Source organism: Belonocnema kinseyi, chromosome 3 (genome assembly GCF_010883055.1).
Source record: "Belonocnema kinseyi isolate 2016_QV_RU_SX_M_011 chromosome 3, B_treatae_v1, whole genome shotgun sequence".
NCBI lineage: Eukaryota > Metazoa > Arthropoda > Insecta > Hymenoptera > Cynipidae > Belonocnema > Belonocnema kinseyi.
In genome coordinates, this window is record NC_046659.1 from 149,477,966 (window position 1) to 149,493,781 (window position 15,816).

Genomic DNA, 15,816 nt, shown 5'->3' on the forward strand with positions numbered 1-15,816 from the left:
AGTTTGATAAAGTTTATGTTTGTTGAAAATATGTAATTTCAAACAAACAAACAAAAATTTTTTGGAAATTTTGTTTTGGCATCTGTGAGAATGGATTAGTACATAAAGGATCTTTAGTTCTTTTCCTATATTTTCTTAATATTTTAGCTCAAAAACTCATTTCGCGTGGAATTGGTTAGATACGAAAAAAAAGAAATGTCGATAAAGTAGGAATCGGTTAAGTATCACATGCCCTTAAAGTTTATACTTTATATCGACGCATGTGTGAGTGCTATTCATGCATGCGTAGATTAGTGGCAACGTCATTGTAGAGGTTCTCATTGTAGATCTAAATGTTCCGATTTGCCATGTTTAGCATCTAAAATCCTGCAATCAACAATTCCACCTCGGAAGGAAACATTATTCCGCGGTAAGTTCACGAGAAAAAAAAGAACGGTATGAAAAAAGCGTTTTTTAAAAATGGATAGGTCGGGGACAACCCAACCCAACCCACTCTCAACAAGCTAAATTCCCATTCCCCCTCCACTCTTTCTCGAGCACGTTACGCCATCTTTGTGTGATCCTGTTGGTGTACTACACATTTACACACAGGCACACGAAAGTGCAACATAGTGCACTAGTGCACATCGCGAGTGAACTTGTTTCCAGAGAAAAACTAGTGTTGAAAAAAATAGTGGGAGTATGACAAACTCTGTGCATTAGGAGGTGAAAAAAGAAGGAGAAAGAGTAGGAGTACAAGGAAGTGAGCTTTGTGAAGAAGAATCGAGATCGAGGTACGAGAAAGCAGGCGCGTTGCGTTGTTGGACTTTCGTGATGAACGGGCGTTTCTGTGCATGTGTGTGAGTGACTTGATGTGTGTAGGTGAGTTTAGGTGTGTCGGGAGAGAGACGAGCACGGAGACCGAGGTACAGACACCCCGTCAAAATGTCGCTGAAAACGCCAACACAGATGCAGTGATATTTCTTCGAATAAAGGGTATGAGGGCCCACGATTTGTTCAAAAAATACTTTATCAAAACTTCCTCCTTCTTGTTTTCTCACGCCTTCCTTCTCTAAATCTCAATTTCTCTTCTCCGCTATCAACTCTTCTTGCTATTCTTTCACCTTATCATACCCCCTCCCCTTTGGCCTGTCTCACGCTCTCTGTCTCTCTCTGCCTAACTAATGTATGGATGAAATCGTTTTCAACATTGCGTTTACAATTGAAACTGACGTACATGAAAGATCGTGTATTTTCTTTCAATAGTGATACCACCGCGATAAAAAAAATCGAGAGAAATAGGGACTGACCGTGACTTTCGTGCATATTAATTCCATTTCGTGTGCACTGAGCAGAGATAATAGAGGATATTTCTCTTTTTAAAATATGATTTTTCGGGGTTTAGCTTTCATCTGTATATTAAGGTGATTAACGCGAAGTGAAAAACTTCCATTTTTTTTTCTACATGTCCTTCAAAGTGTAGTGAGAAAATTTGGGTATTTGTGGTTTCGGAGCAGGGGTTTGTGAAAATAATTAAATTGTCAACGACAAACTTATTGTCACAAATAGCAGTAATTTCGTTTTCTCAGTTACAAGCTCAAAAATCGAGGAAAATTTATTCGTTGATTACGTATAGTCGCACCACGCGTTGCTCATTCTAGATAGTTCGGAGAGAATAATCAATTTTTAGTTTAATGTAAAGATTATTAAAAATCGATGGACATTTAGTTGCATTTTCATAATAATCGGTCAAACAAAAATCGCTTTTCAGTTTTTTCTGTGAAAATTTTTCTGATTTAAATAATCAAGCACGCTTTAACTGAAAACCCAGTAATTTCTACTGAAAAAACAGTCGTTTTAATATGTGAATCAGTTAATATTGCTGACTGAATTAATGAATTTAATTTTTAAACTTTAATTAATTAAACTTCTATATTTTAATAAATAATTAAAATTAACGTGGAACGCATGGAAAGTTACGGATTAGATCATTTACAAGCACTCATTTAATTTGTGAAAGTTACTGATTACTTTTTTAGTAATTACTGATTTAATAAATGATATTTTTGGTTGAAAATTCAACTTTTTGAAATTTCATTTTTGTTTGTTAAAGATTCATGAATTTACTTGGAAGTCCGTTTTTTTGTTGTTAAATAAATCCATCCTTATAATTGGGAATTAATCTTGTCTATGATTTTTGAATTATTCAATTTTTGGTTAACAAGTGATCCTCTTTATTTAAAATTTTTGACTATTTGGTTGAGAATTCAACAATTTCGTGAAAAATTCGATTTTTTTTTGTTCAATTCTCCTCTTTAAAATTTTTAAATTAAAATCTTTTTTAGTACTAATATCATCTCTACGGTTGAAAATTAAAATTTTTTTTTTTAATTATTTAGGTTTTTGTTTAAAAATGCACGTTTTTAACTAAAAATGTAACTATTCTACTTCTGGTTGTAAATGAAGATTTTTTGTTTGTAATTCAACTTTTTATTTGAAAATTCATGTTTTTCGATTGAATTAAAAGAGTATTAATTTAAAACAAAAATCTGTTTCGGTTTATGTGGCAACTATTACATATTTTGTCCAAATTAATTTTTTTAAATGATTTAACTGAAAATTTAAATATTCCACTTTTGGTTGTAAATCGAGTTTTTTAGTTTAAAATTCAAATTTTTAGATGAAATTCGATGTGGTTTATTGGAAATTAATTTTTATTTATAGAAAAAAGCTTTTGGTGGAAAAAATAATCTTTTTTGGTTTAATTTAAAAAAAATTTAATTTAAAACAAAAATCTTTTTGGTTAAAATGTAAGTCTAAAATTTATTTCGAAAGATTTATTCGTTTTTTGTTGAAAAATAGTTTTTTTGTTGAAAAATAATTTTTCGACTTAAAATTCGTCTTTGGTAAAAAATAATTCCTCTTGGCACAAAATTATTTCTTCTTTTTTACAATTTAACTACTTTGTTCAAAGTTAAACTGCTTCAATAAAAAAATAAATGGTTTTGTTTAAAATTCATAATTTCAGTTGCAATTCATCTCTAATAAAGTTTTTTTTTTTTGTTAAAAATACAACTATTTGTTGAAATTTTTTTATCATGAAAATTAAAATATTTTGCTGAAAATGAGTTTTTTTTGTTAAAAAATTAATTTTTGAACTGAAAATTTAAATATTCCACTTCTGGTTGTAAATGGAGTTTTTCAATTTATAATTCAACTTTTCTAGTTTAAATTCTATGTATTTTGTGGGAAAGTCATTTTTCTTGGTAGAAATTTGATTAAAAATTCGTCCTTTTTGGTTGAATTAAAAAAAAAATTAACTCAAAATAAAAATCGTTTTCGGTTTATGTCAACTATTACATTGTTTTTTGAGAATTTCTCTTTTATTGTTGAAAAATAATTTTAAATAATTTTTTAATGTTTTTAACTGAAAATTTGACTATTCCACTTCTGGTTGATAATGGATTTTTTTTTAGTTCATAATTTAACTTTTTAGTTTAAATTCATGGATTTGGTTGGAAATTAATTTTTATTAGTAGAAAAATAGCTCTTGTTTGAAAATTCAATTTTTTTTTTGGTTTAATTTAAAATAAAAATCTTTCTAGTTAAAATGTCAGCCTAACATTTTTTCTTAAGAGTTAATCGTTTTTGGTTAAAAAATAGTTTTTTTTATTAAAAAAATAATTTTCTAACTTAAAATTCGCCTTTTTGGTGAAAAATGATTATTTTTGGAGCAAAAGAAGTTTATTTTATTACACATTTCAACTACTTTGTTCAAAGTTAAACTGCTTAAACAAAAAAAAAATGGTTTTGTTTACGATTCATTATTTCTGTTTAAAATTATCTCTTTGGTACATTTTTTTTTTAGTTAAAAACCCAACTGTTTCATGAAGTTTATTGATTTTATTTTTTTGAAAATTGAAATATTTTCCAGAAAGTGAATTAATTTTTTGTTTGAAAATTAATATTTTTATTTGAAAATGTAAATATTCCACTTCTGGCTGTAAATTGATTTTTTTAGTTCATAATTCAATTTTTTGATACTTTGTAAAAAATTAATTTCTTGGTTTCACGTTGTTGTATTTTGTTGTATTTAAAAATTTTTTATTTTATAAGCAAAATTGTTGAATTTTGATTTATAACTAACAATTGAACGCTTATTACTCTAGAAATTTTTTTAGTAATTTTAAGAGATATTTAGAAGTTTTCAAGAGATTTAAAATAATTTTAAAACACAACATTTAGAGGTTTTTTAAGAATTAGAAAAGGCTTTAAAAACATTTTCTTACGATTTCTAGGATAATTAAAAATTATTTTTTATTTTAAAAAATTGTTTTAAGAGAACATTTATGAAATTTTCAAAAGATTTATGAAATTTTCAAAAAAGTGTCTGGAAGATTTTTAAGGAAAGTTTTTCACATTTGCAGAATTTTTTAAACATTGTAGGAAAAATTCAATTCATTTTAAAATATATTTGCAAATTCTGAAAAATTGAATCTGAATTTTTAAACTCTACAATTATTGATAAAAGTTAAAATTGTTGAATTTAGCAGTTTAACTGGAAAATGCTTAACTTTAGAGTTTTAATTTTTTAATTTTATTGACCGTAAAAAAATGTTTGCGAACCGGGAAAATTTATATTGTATTCTGAAAATTTTGTTAAAAAAAAAATATGACTTGGTACCGCTCTGAAATTTCAAAGAATAGTTTTCACTTAATTCAAAATCATTGCTGATATTACTTTTTTTTTTAACAAACTATTTACAGTACATTTGCAATGTCAATGTTTAAAAAAATAATAATTCCAAAAAATTCGGAGCATGCAAACATTTTTTAGGCCTGATTTCAGTTTACTGTTTGTATTTAACTCGCACTTCACGTTCGATAATGCATTTACAGCGCGCTTCGCGCTCGATAATGTAATTACCTCGCGTTCGATCTTTCTGCATAGACTTTTGAAAGCAAAAGATGAAAGTATTTACAATAGTAATTTGGCGATTGTGAATTCTCTTTTGTTAAAGCTCCTTCGGCTTTAACGAAAATATTCTCATCACGTATCTCGTGCTTCGCACTCGAGTTTATCCCTGCAATTTTATATCATTCTCATAAATGTATATCATTATAATTTATTGGTAACTTGCATTGGTATTAAAGCAGACGAAGTTTCAGTGTCCCGTTTAAAAAAATTGTGCATTCTTTTAGAAACTTTTTTCTCTCTTTCCATTTTTTCATATCGTCCGTTAATTGGCTTAAAAGGTTCATTTTCTTGTGTTTTTTGGAATTTTGTAAATGCTATAAGTCTTAATAATTTTTTATTTTATGAAAAAAGTCATTAGATAAATTATTCGACTTTTTAAATACTGTGAATAACCGAACAGAGAATTCTTGAATTTTGACAAAATGATATGAAAAGTATTCAAAAGGCGCTCACTTTTTGAATTTGTATCCAAAATGGCTGGCTAACGAACTTGACCTTTAGTTTAGGACACTAAAAGAGTAACAGAGGCTAATCTGAAAGAATTATTTTTTCAAAATTTATCGTGCTGACAGACAGGCATAAATACACTGCCTTGCAAAAGCTTGGACTCACTTTAAAAAATCTTTTTTTTTTGTATGTATCGTTTTAATTATACCGAAGCTAAAAAAATGTGTCTTTAAAAGGTTGATTGTTTTCGAAATTCTGTTTAAAATAAGGCCCAGGGTGAAGCGAATTTGTCTAGTTTTTAAGTAGATATTGCAAAAATAGTGTAAATTTCAATGTTTTCTTAAATTTTCAATAACTTCCGAAATAGTCAACGTTTTTCAACGTTCTTGGGCTCATTTTGAAGGTTTTTTTTCACCGTATCTCAACAGCATCTATAGGCAAATCAGAATAAAAGTTAAATAAATATATATTTTGGGGGAAACTACATAGAAAATTCATGATTATATGTTTCATATATTTTACAAAAATATTTTTGTTACTAAAAATAATATTTCAATTTTTCCAACTTTTATGTTACAAACCCAAGTTCTTGCAATTCGAAAAGAAATTTTTAACGATTCATACTCGTAAGCTGTTGTGATTGGGATCTGAAATACTCGAATATGCCACCTGGTGACTGAATCGGAAAGCCCTGAGAGTTGGTAAATTTTGACGGGAAGTGTAGGCGAATATACGAAAATAATGTTTCTAAAGGTTTTACAGTGTTTTTTTACAGTGAAACCGGGATAAAAATAAAAAGTGATAAATAAAAAGTTACAAATAAAATGAATCGAACTTTATCAATGGAGTTTTCGCCACGAAAATCGAAAAGCAAAGTGTGTTTTTGTGTGTTTGGTTGCTCTTCTACTGCTCGAAAGCCAGAAACTGTTCGTTTTTTTTGAAATGTAAATAAACTCCTATTTTTAAAAAAATATATAAAAAATCTTATAGTACATTTACAGCATTTATTGATAATATGGCTCGAGAAATAAAACAGAATAAAGTAAAAAATTCACGAAATTCAAACTCCGAGTGAGAATAATCAAAGCAGATTCTAAATAAAAATACTATTTTATGTACAAATATATCAACATAACCTCAAATCTGAAAAAAGTGACAGCTGATTTGTCATTTCAAGTTGATATCAATTAAATTTTGCATTGAAATGTCGACAGTTAATATTACATTTTAAATGTTTATGAGGGGAAAAAATTGAAGAATTTATTATTTAGACAACAAGAGTTTTTAAATTCGAAGTTTGCAAACAAAATGCAATAATAGAAACTGAAGTTTCATTTTCCACCTCTTTTACGCAAAATAGAAGGTTTCCTGCATGTAAAATTCTTTCTCCTATGAAGTTTCTACATGCCGGTGTAGATTTTGTGAAATCACAAATTTTAGCTATTGTTACTTTCATTGTTAAGGTTTGAGACTAATTTTCAATGTTTTTACATGAGTTATGAGACGTCTACCTACTGTCGCCGGCCATATTGCTTTTGCCGCTAGTGGTGCCCTCAAGATTTCAGATCCCAATACGGTTAAAAAAAAGCTTCAAAATGAGCCTAAGAACATTAAAAAACGTAGACTATTTCAGAAGTTATTGAAAATTTAAGAAAACAATGAAATTTACGCTATTTTTTTTCTAAGTGAGTCCAAACTTTCGCAGGGCAGTGTACATGCAAACAGACCGACAGACACATTCGTGAAAACGTATTTTTCGGATTTAGGGGGTTTCCAAACGTAGACATTTGACAAAATCTGGGGGGGGGGGGTCAAATTTTACACAAATCTAATACCTTCTCTGATGAGAATGTAAAAAAGTCTAGGCAATAAGAGTCGAACACCCAATCTATCGGCTATAAAGCCGAAGAACTACAGCTTGATCTTCCGATCAATTGAAAGTATGTTTTGCCAAACTATATGCCTTCTGGTGGATATTTCAAAGTCTGGTTTCTCGAACATGACAGAAAATGGCATATTACTGCTTTGGAAAATCAATACTCAGTCAATGAGCTTTCATTACAAAATGTACGAACAGAAACTAAAGTTGACAATTACCAGGCTTTTCTTGCAAGGAAAATATGTCGAATTTTCAAGACTTTGGGATTTAAGCCTTACGCTTATCGGATGCTAATTTTAATTAAAATTATCTTATCTTCGGAACACTCAATCTTCGCTTTTATTGCGTAGACCGATAGAACGCACTTTAAGGCTGATGGATCATTGTCCAAAAAAATGTCAAGTTCTGCAGGGTCGCTTGAATTGCCGCTAAGCTTTTATTTCAGAAAAAAAGGCAGTGTGCAAAAATTTTCGGATATCCGGCAAGAGTTGGGCGTAGTATATGGCTTTAAAAAAAACATACAGCTTACAAATTCACTAGATATAAACACTTTTATCTTTATTTAACTCAGAATTACATAATTTTGCGGAAAAAAATATTCCAAGATTTTCTAATCAATTTTTTAAATTCTGATACAACTTTCACCATTGTTTTTTAACAATTTTTTTCAGCATTGTCTATTAGAGCTCAAAAAAACCTTTCCAGTAAAAAATTGACTATAATTGGCATTCGGCATATCCAAATAAAAAGGTGCTATCTCTGAAGAACCAAATAGAAAGGTTCCATAATTCAGAGGGCGTTGGTGTTCCCATTACTATTTATGTGGGATTTTTAAGCCTTCATACCTCGCCACCTTTTTATTTCGCCCTACCTCGATTAAACCTTTTTATTTGGACATGTCGGAACTAGTAGAATACATCCGTGAAGTAGAGCATGTCCGCACAAATTCCAAAAATGTAATTCTCTATCCACAAATATGAATCTGATCGATTTCTTGGGTAGAGACACTTGAAAACAAATTCCCTGTATATAAAAATAGTTAAAACCATCTTCTGTTTGCGCTAATTTGACGAATGAAACTTGACATATGTTACAGCTGGTGATTAGAAACAAGCAAAATGGTGTCCACACGACAGTCGAGTAACATGGGGGGAACTAGTGGTGGTGGTGGGGGAGGTTCGGTTTGTGAAACCGTCGGTGAAGTGGTACAACATCGCAAAAATTCGACACACGTGCCTGGACCGTTCTCTACACTTCAAATAGTGGAAAGTCCACCAGCAGCAGCAACGGTAGACATGCACCGGCAATTAAATCTTTTGGATATGCCTATTGAAATACTGGAAAAGATCTGTAGTTACGTGAACTACAACACTGTAGCTAGCTTGCGACCAGTAAGTTTATATCGCCTAGCCAACATATCGTTAATCTAAAAATTCGTTTTCTTCCTTTCCCTCTCTCCTACTTGTTCCAGGTTTGTCACCAACTCGATCGGGTCTGCGGCTCGATTCTGAATTCGACTTTCCAACGCCTACAGGCACAAATGTTGAGTCGTTTCCAGGCTATCAAAGCGCAGATGCCTCGTCGTGAATCTGCACGTCGAAATCATCCACTGGCCTGCGAGTCAGACATTATTGAAACACTGCACATGCGACTTACTTTATTGCAGATGAGTTTCGGTAAACACATTGAACGAAAACATTGCTGTTTCTTCCCAGGAGAAGTAAGTTCACTCCTGCACAACTTCATTCCCTGATTACGACGTGATTTTTCGACCATGGTGTTACCTGGCACGTCAATAACCCTATCATTTTCTATAAATGACAAAACAAGTGTCTTTGATGTCACAATCATGATATGCACGTAATTTACAGATTCTGGATGAAGTATACCGCATTCTTCATTACATCAAAGTCACTCCAAAACTGGCCAGGCCTTACAAAGTAACAGATGAGCTTTTTGATTTGAGCACCATGGCAATGGAGTACTTTAAAGAACGCATTGAACCTACTTTACCAGAAATTCCCTACTTTGGAGCTGACTTCCTGGATCTTACAGGCACATTCTCCTGTAAGTTGTGTGCGTGCATGGCTTATTAAAATTTGAAGTGCAGCTTGTATCATTTGATGCAATTTTTCAAGATGATAGATTAAATACTACTCTACTTTTAATTATTATTTGCAGCTGCTAGTAATGTAAATAAGCCTTACTTGTGCCTGGACTCTGCACCAATGAGCGTGGGAGGAAAGGCAGGAAGTGGAGAAGAAGGATCGCCGACTCATTCCTCTGCTGATGAACCCGGCGGTGGTGGCAGCGGCGGTGGGATGTTAGACTCAAACGTCGCCCCGCCCCAGTCGAATATGGTTCTTCGAAAAAGAATCCGTAAAATCAAGCAAGGCATGAAAAGGTACAATAGTCAGCTGACGTTGATGCGCAGAGACTTGCGGAGCTGCAAAGCAAAAATCGCTGAGCAGCAAAAGCAGATTGTTGAGTACGCTACACGGCTCGATGAGAACGATAAGAAAAATGAAGAAACATCGAGAAAATTCAGTACACTCCTACAGGTATTTACGAAGGTACACTCTCTTACAGGCCCGCTGTTTTTTTCCTTTACTTTATGTAAAAACTGTCCACCAGAGAATATAAAATATAATAGACATTTGTAAAACTAGTGCGAAAAGTAGATGATTTCTTACGATTGTGAATTTCTTTACATTAGTCGGAGACTCTGAGCACCATTTGAAAGTTAGCGCATGAGCGTAGTGAGTGTGAAAACTTTGATGAGTGCAAAGAGATGAAGACGAACGATGAAATCACATGAATCAAGTTTCTCTCAGATTGTTTAATAATGCCCGAACCCAGTCTCCCACTTGCCTGCATCGGATCTCAAAAGAGGAGACGATGTTTAGAACTCACACTCTTTTTTGCACCGTCTTTTTTTCCCTCCCTTTTTTCCGCCGACTTTTTTTTCAGTACACACGTGTCATGCAATTTTTTGTTGTAACAACCGTACAGAAAGTTGCATGCTAAAGGCTGATCCGAAATAGGGATCTTTTGTAGCACTTCAGATTAATATTTTGGGGATTTACTGTTTTAATTACTAATAATAATGATTTAGGTTGAACATGAGAGTAAAGAAAATTATATCTTTTATTGAAATTAAGATCATGATGAGCAGATTTAAAATTTTACACTTCTCAATTATAAATTGCCAACTTGAAAAATTCTTATATTTCGTATTTAATTCTCAGTGGAAAGGGGCGTATTACGAGTGCAAGATAGAAAAGGCCATTTGTGCTCGAGAGGCGAGAGCCCTTTGCAAGGGCGAAAAATTTACGCCTTTGGCCCAGAAAAAATTTAGGATGGTTTGTGGGGGCGGCATGCCGCCACCGTACAGTTTTCCTCTATCCCAGGAATAAGGATCCATTACATTTTAACCAAAAAAATATAATTTAAAAAGAAACAAAGCATAAGTAATATTTTTTAAAAGTCATCGTATTATTTAATTTGTATGGAAATTATTCAGCTTTATTACAAGACCCTGCGATTATTAGAAGTTGATGAAGAGGCTTAGTTTATTCATGTTTATAGCACAAAGAGTTACAAATTTCCAGAATATTTTATTAAAAAATTGCTAAAGGTATAGCACGTCGAAGTGTGTACACTCAGTAATGCTTATTAACTTGTGAAATATAAACATTAGAATAAATTTTCTTAATGAAAGTTGAAGCAGATCCAAAAAGGAATATCTTTTACCTCTAGAAATTTCTTGATAAAATTGCTCTCTATTCTATTGCTTTCTATAACTTTTCTGTTCTGGCTCTAAATTTTGTTTATTTCTTTAATCCAAGTTTTCTCGAAATCGATCATTTTTATCAGAAAATGTTCTCTGGGACAAAACTTCTCCTCTGTGAGTGGTCCAACTTTTGTTTAAAGATTTTTTTCTTGTGAAATAAATATTTTAACCAAAATAAGAACAATTTTATTTTTCTTCACTTTTCAACGTAATTGTATATTTTTTATGTTAACAATTCGAGGCGTCCTAACGATTGGATGCTAATGCACGCGATCGACTAGATAATACTTAACCAAAAATATAAACAATAAAAAGCTAACCGGGAAGTTAGCGCTAGAAAGTTTTGGCTCATTCGCTCCATCAAATCATGAAAGTTCTATCTCGGGCTTGCAAAGATTGAAGCTGCCACTTCTTGTCTATATAAGAATCTGATAACCTAAACTCGAAAAATGACAGCTTTATGCTTTGCTTGCCAGAGATAGAACTTTCATTATTTGATGGAGCGAGCAGACCACCTTTCAGTTTTGGCCAACTTCTAGCTACATCTTGCTCAATTCCGCGAGCTAAAACTTTCCAGCCTTAATTTCTCGATTAGCTTTTTATTATTTATATTTCTGTTTGAGTATCATCTAGTCGATCGTGTGCGTTGGCATCCTATCGTTGGGACGCCTCGAATTGATTAAATAAAAACATGATAGAGGACTTTTCCTTCCTAAATCGATTTTCTAGCCGACGGACCTAGAAGGGCACACAAAATTACACTCAGCTCCTAGAGTAGTGAATTGAAACTTAATCGGTTGTGTTAAATTCGTTCTCAGGCCTCAATATTTACATTATTATTAGAATGTTGTACTTTATTTCTTATGCAATTCCCCATTCTCCGCAAAAATGAATCTGTGTTTAGTTGCATTTGTCAACTTGATGAATTTTGATTGGATATTCCGCAGGAGTTGAATAAATGCAAGACGGAGCTTCAGTACTGGCGTTCCAGATCGCCAGCTATTCCAGTTTGTGGGGGTTGTGGGCAATCCATGCCTTTGCCTATTGATGATCTGCAGACTCTTGCCAATCAAGGTGTTTTGCCAGAGGGGGCATTTGGGGAGGGATTTGATTTCATACCTATACCAGCAGAAACTCCGAGCCCGACGGAATCGATTAATCCGCTACCAGCGCCAACTACGACACAATCTGTCGAAGCTCCATTGGAAATGGCACCACCAAAAGCTCCTCCTCCTGCTGTATCGCTTGTGTCGAAAAGGAAAGCATCTTCTTCAGCTGCCGAAGAATCGCCGACCGATGGGACGAAGAAGCCACGACGCACAGCCAAGACTCGCCAGGCCAAGCGTTCAAAGGTTTAATCACGCACAGACATTCTGTGATTGTGCTACGAAAGCTGTAAATGACGCATTTTCATGGGGGTTTCTTTTGTATATGGGAAAGGGTTTTTTTTTTGTTGCAAAGGTCGCGTAACTCTTATGTGGCAGTGCGAAATATAATCTAGGCGATCATCCAAAAGTACAAAATTTGTTTCCCGCTCGTCCTGCACCAAATTTTCGCGCAACCCAGTCGCACGCTAAGTAGTGTGAAGCGATATTAGAGCGTCATAGGCAACTAACTGCTGCTGTTCATCAATTCCTCGACGGGAATCTGCTAGCGATTTCTTTGGAATTTTATTGTGAATAATAGTACATATAGTGTGGAGATATTTGGGTAACAGAAATATACGTTGCTGCGAATATTGTAAATGAAGAAAGCATGTCATACCGCGGCGTAAGGCATTTTTATACCTTCTGTTTCTTCTTCATTGTTACGCAAAATAGGAGAATTATATTATGTATTACTGTGTATATGCGCGCAAAACGCAAAGAACGTGGAAAAACTGAAGAAAAGAAAAACATTTGTTGCGGCTCTCTATAAAAATACTTACACAAAAAAATGTGTGCATGCAATTGTATACAATATATTAGTTTCTTCTTTTGTGTTTTGTTAATTTTGTGTATGTTTGAATGCTGCGGGAAAATAGATCAGTGTTTGTAATAGTATAGTGTGTAACGAGTGCGAGGAGGAGATTGTTCCAAGAGTGCTACAAACTTCACACTGGTGGAATAGCTTCTTGCACGTCACACACGATATTTTCTGCAAAAAGTGCAAGCAAATGGCGATATTCCGGCACGATAAAGTGTGAGGGAATACCATATTCGCGCATGCTAGCTCGCACTGTTAAAAAATTAAACACTTTTATGTTGAAAGTGATTTTCATGCACTTGTGACTGAAAATTCATATAGGAAGATCCATTTTTGTCCTATTCTTTTACAGGTTAAGGTAGTATTTTGAAGTTATTTAATAATTTACTCATAAAGTTACTTCACTTGTATTTAAGTTTATGATTCTAACATGATTTTAGGATAAATAATTCACCTACAAAGTCAAATGGACTTGTTCCCATGGAAAATTAAGGTGAATTCACCATTTTTTTAAACTAAGATTAATTATTAGAGTTTTTCGGACAGTTGCAGAATAGAGAAGTCTGGAACTTTGCGCACGCTTTACAGAAACGGAATGTTGCCATTCTCGTGCATGTGTTGCACAAAACATATTGGTTAACTCGCACCATACTTTATTGGAGAAGGGGAAAGGGTTTATTTTTTCGATATATACACTTTTTGATACAAATCTCCATAAATTGTAAAAATATTATTTTAATCGCTCATCGTCTTGTCACTTTTATTTACAACAGTTGCATTATTTTTCTTTTTATGGAATATTGTATGGTGTGAATCCGCGTACAGAGTTTCCACGTGGAAAAAAGCACTACAAAGGAGAGGTCGCGAGATGTGCGTCACTAATGCGACGGGGATTTTACAGCGTGAAAGTAGATGAAAGTTCATCAGGTGTGTATTCTTTCTTTCGGTTTAATGGACCTTCGTTTCTTACCTGATGGATTTTTCTGCAATTTCACCCTGTAAAGCCCCAGCCAAATCAGCGACGCACATCTTGCGACGCATATTTCGCGACACACATCTAGCGACGCATATTTCGCGACACACATCTTGCGACGCATATTTCGCGACGCACATCTTGCGACTTTTCCTTGTAAACATATTTTGTGTAGGTCATACTTGAAAAGGTTTCGATTTATCGTTGCGTGTACGGAGGCGTCTGCCTTGGAGAATCGTTAAAGATTGCGTTTCTTGCACGCAAGTACACATTAATCGTGCACTAATTACCATATCAATTCTCAGTTATGTCTCCTAATACTGACTTTTCACACACGGCATCAGTTCTCTTATACATTTCTGAAAAATGAGTCTGTGTGTGTATGTGCGCGTGCACGGTCAGAATTTATGCAAATAAATACTTAGCCAATTTTGTGAATAATACATCAGCAGTTTAGAACATTTTTTTTAACCATGTTATATTTTAGCACATCCAATTAAACTAATTTCCAGTGGATTTTCAGACTTGTATAATTATATTAATGGGTTGGAATATATATATATAGCTTTTTGTAGTTTTCGTCATATTTAGATTGAATTTATATTTAAAAATAACAGAGTCCAGGCCAGTTTTCTTGACTTGTAAAAAGCTTATTTATTTATAAGTTTTTATAAGGCTTTTATGCACTTTAAATGCAACATTGCAGAAAAAAATCCAGTATCGCGCAGAAGTTCTTATCTTTTTTTCATTACATTTAAACGAGAGCAAGTCAAGTTCGCGATAATCCGATATGATTCACGTCTCACTTTCAAATTTCTCTGCAGATGCATTTCAAAGTTGTATTAAATTTTGAAGTTCGTGATCTTTTTTTTTTTAATATAGTAAAGCATAATATATGTATAGGCCTGCGATTTCAGAAAGCGGTTAATTGCCGAATTTACGTTAGAAATAATTCGGTTGTAGGGTAGAAGAATAAATCACTTTGTAACTGTTAACTTGTTTAATACATGTAAGCATCACACGCAATGGTATTTCATTATTCAAAATGTATAATACTTTTTTTGTAAGTACCATTAAAAGTATTCAATTGTCGCGTAGACTACAATATTAATAGAAAGTTAGTAAATAAAAGATACTGATTTTGAATAATTTGGATGAGCTCAATAATTTAATTTGGCTGCGATATACATAATTAATAATATATAATAATCTAATTACCATGAGGCGGTGTCATTTCTAGGAAGTGGCATTTAACTCTTTGTGGAATTATTCAGGGTGTTTTTTGAAACCAGACGCAGTAAAACACGTAATTTTTTATTTAAGTCGTAAAAATAACAATACGGCCCCTGGAAATCGTCGGTAAGACCAAATGGAGAAGCCGTTTTTTCTAATTTTTTATAAACATAACTTGAGGAGTAGAAACACTCCCGGTAAACGTCGTTTTTCGGAGAAAAGATTATATTTTTTATATGCTTTCTCATGTACGAAAATGGGTTTAAGGGGGTAGTGCATGTTCAAATTTTCAAAAAATGGATTTTTTTTCAATTTTGGTCACCATATACTCTTGGAAATAAATTAGAAGCCTTCTTCGCACAATTTTTTTAAATTTAAACGCGTTTTTTTCGAAACGCACTTTTTTCATCAAACTTTGTTGGTAAATTTTTGGAAAAGACTTGGCTATCGTATGGCCCTCCTTCAAGATTTCCCATTAATATTTAATAATAATTTGACACAGTAAATGTTGAAAAAATGGAGAAAAAAATCCGAATTTGAGAAATCATGGCGACCGTTTTTCACATGGA

General features: G+C 32.9%; 1 protein-coding gene across 5 annotated transcripts; it reads left to right on the forward strand.

Moving 5' to 3' along the window:
• The first annotated feature begins 304 nt into the window (after positions 1-304).
• On the forward strand, positions 305-15,163 carry LOC117168763 (F-box only protein 28). Of its 5 annotated transcripts, none has more exons than XM_033354519.1 (6): positions 305-409; positions 8,380-8,674; positions 8,755-9,003; positions 9,155-9,350; positions 9,465-9,856; positions 12,024-15,163. In XM_033354519.1, exons 2-6 carry the CDS (start codon positions 8,402-8,404, stop codon positions 12,432-12,434), a joined length of 1,521 nt encoding a protein of 506 aa, XP_033210410.1. In that variant the 5' UTR covers positions 305-409; positions 8,380-8,401; the 3' UTR covers positions 12,435-15,163. The 5 variants fall into 5 exon arrangements, with proteins under 5 accessions (XP_033210410.1, XP_033210407.1, XP_033210408.1 ...); XM_033354516.1 differs by lacking the exon at positions 305-409 and adding an exon at positions 544-975; XM_033354517.1 differs by lacking the exon at positions 305-409 and adding an exon at positions 544-773.
• Positions 15,164-15,816: the final 653 nt, after the last annotated feature.

Bases quoted from the DNA above. Each gene is read 5' to 3' on its own strand.
- LOC117168763 (XM_033354519.1), top strand. From the start codon at position 8,402: ATGGTGTCCACACGACAGTCGAGTAACATGGGGGGAACTAGTGGTGGT. The intron at 8,675-8,754 runs GTAAGTTTATAT...TACTTGTTCCAG, and splicing joins CTGTAGCTAGCTTGCGACCA to GTTTGTCACCAACTCGATCG. The intron at 9,004-9,154 runs GTAAGTTCACTC...CGTAATTTACAG, and splicing joins GCTGTTTCTTCCCAGGAGAA to ATTCTGGATGAAGTATACCG.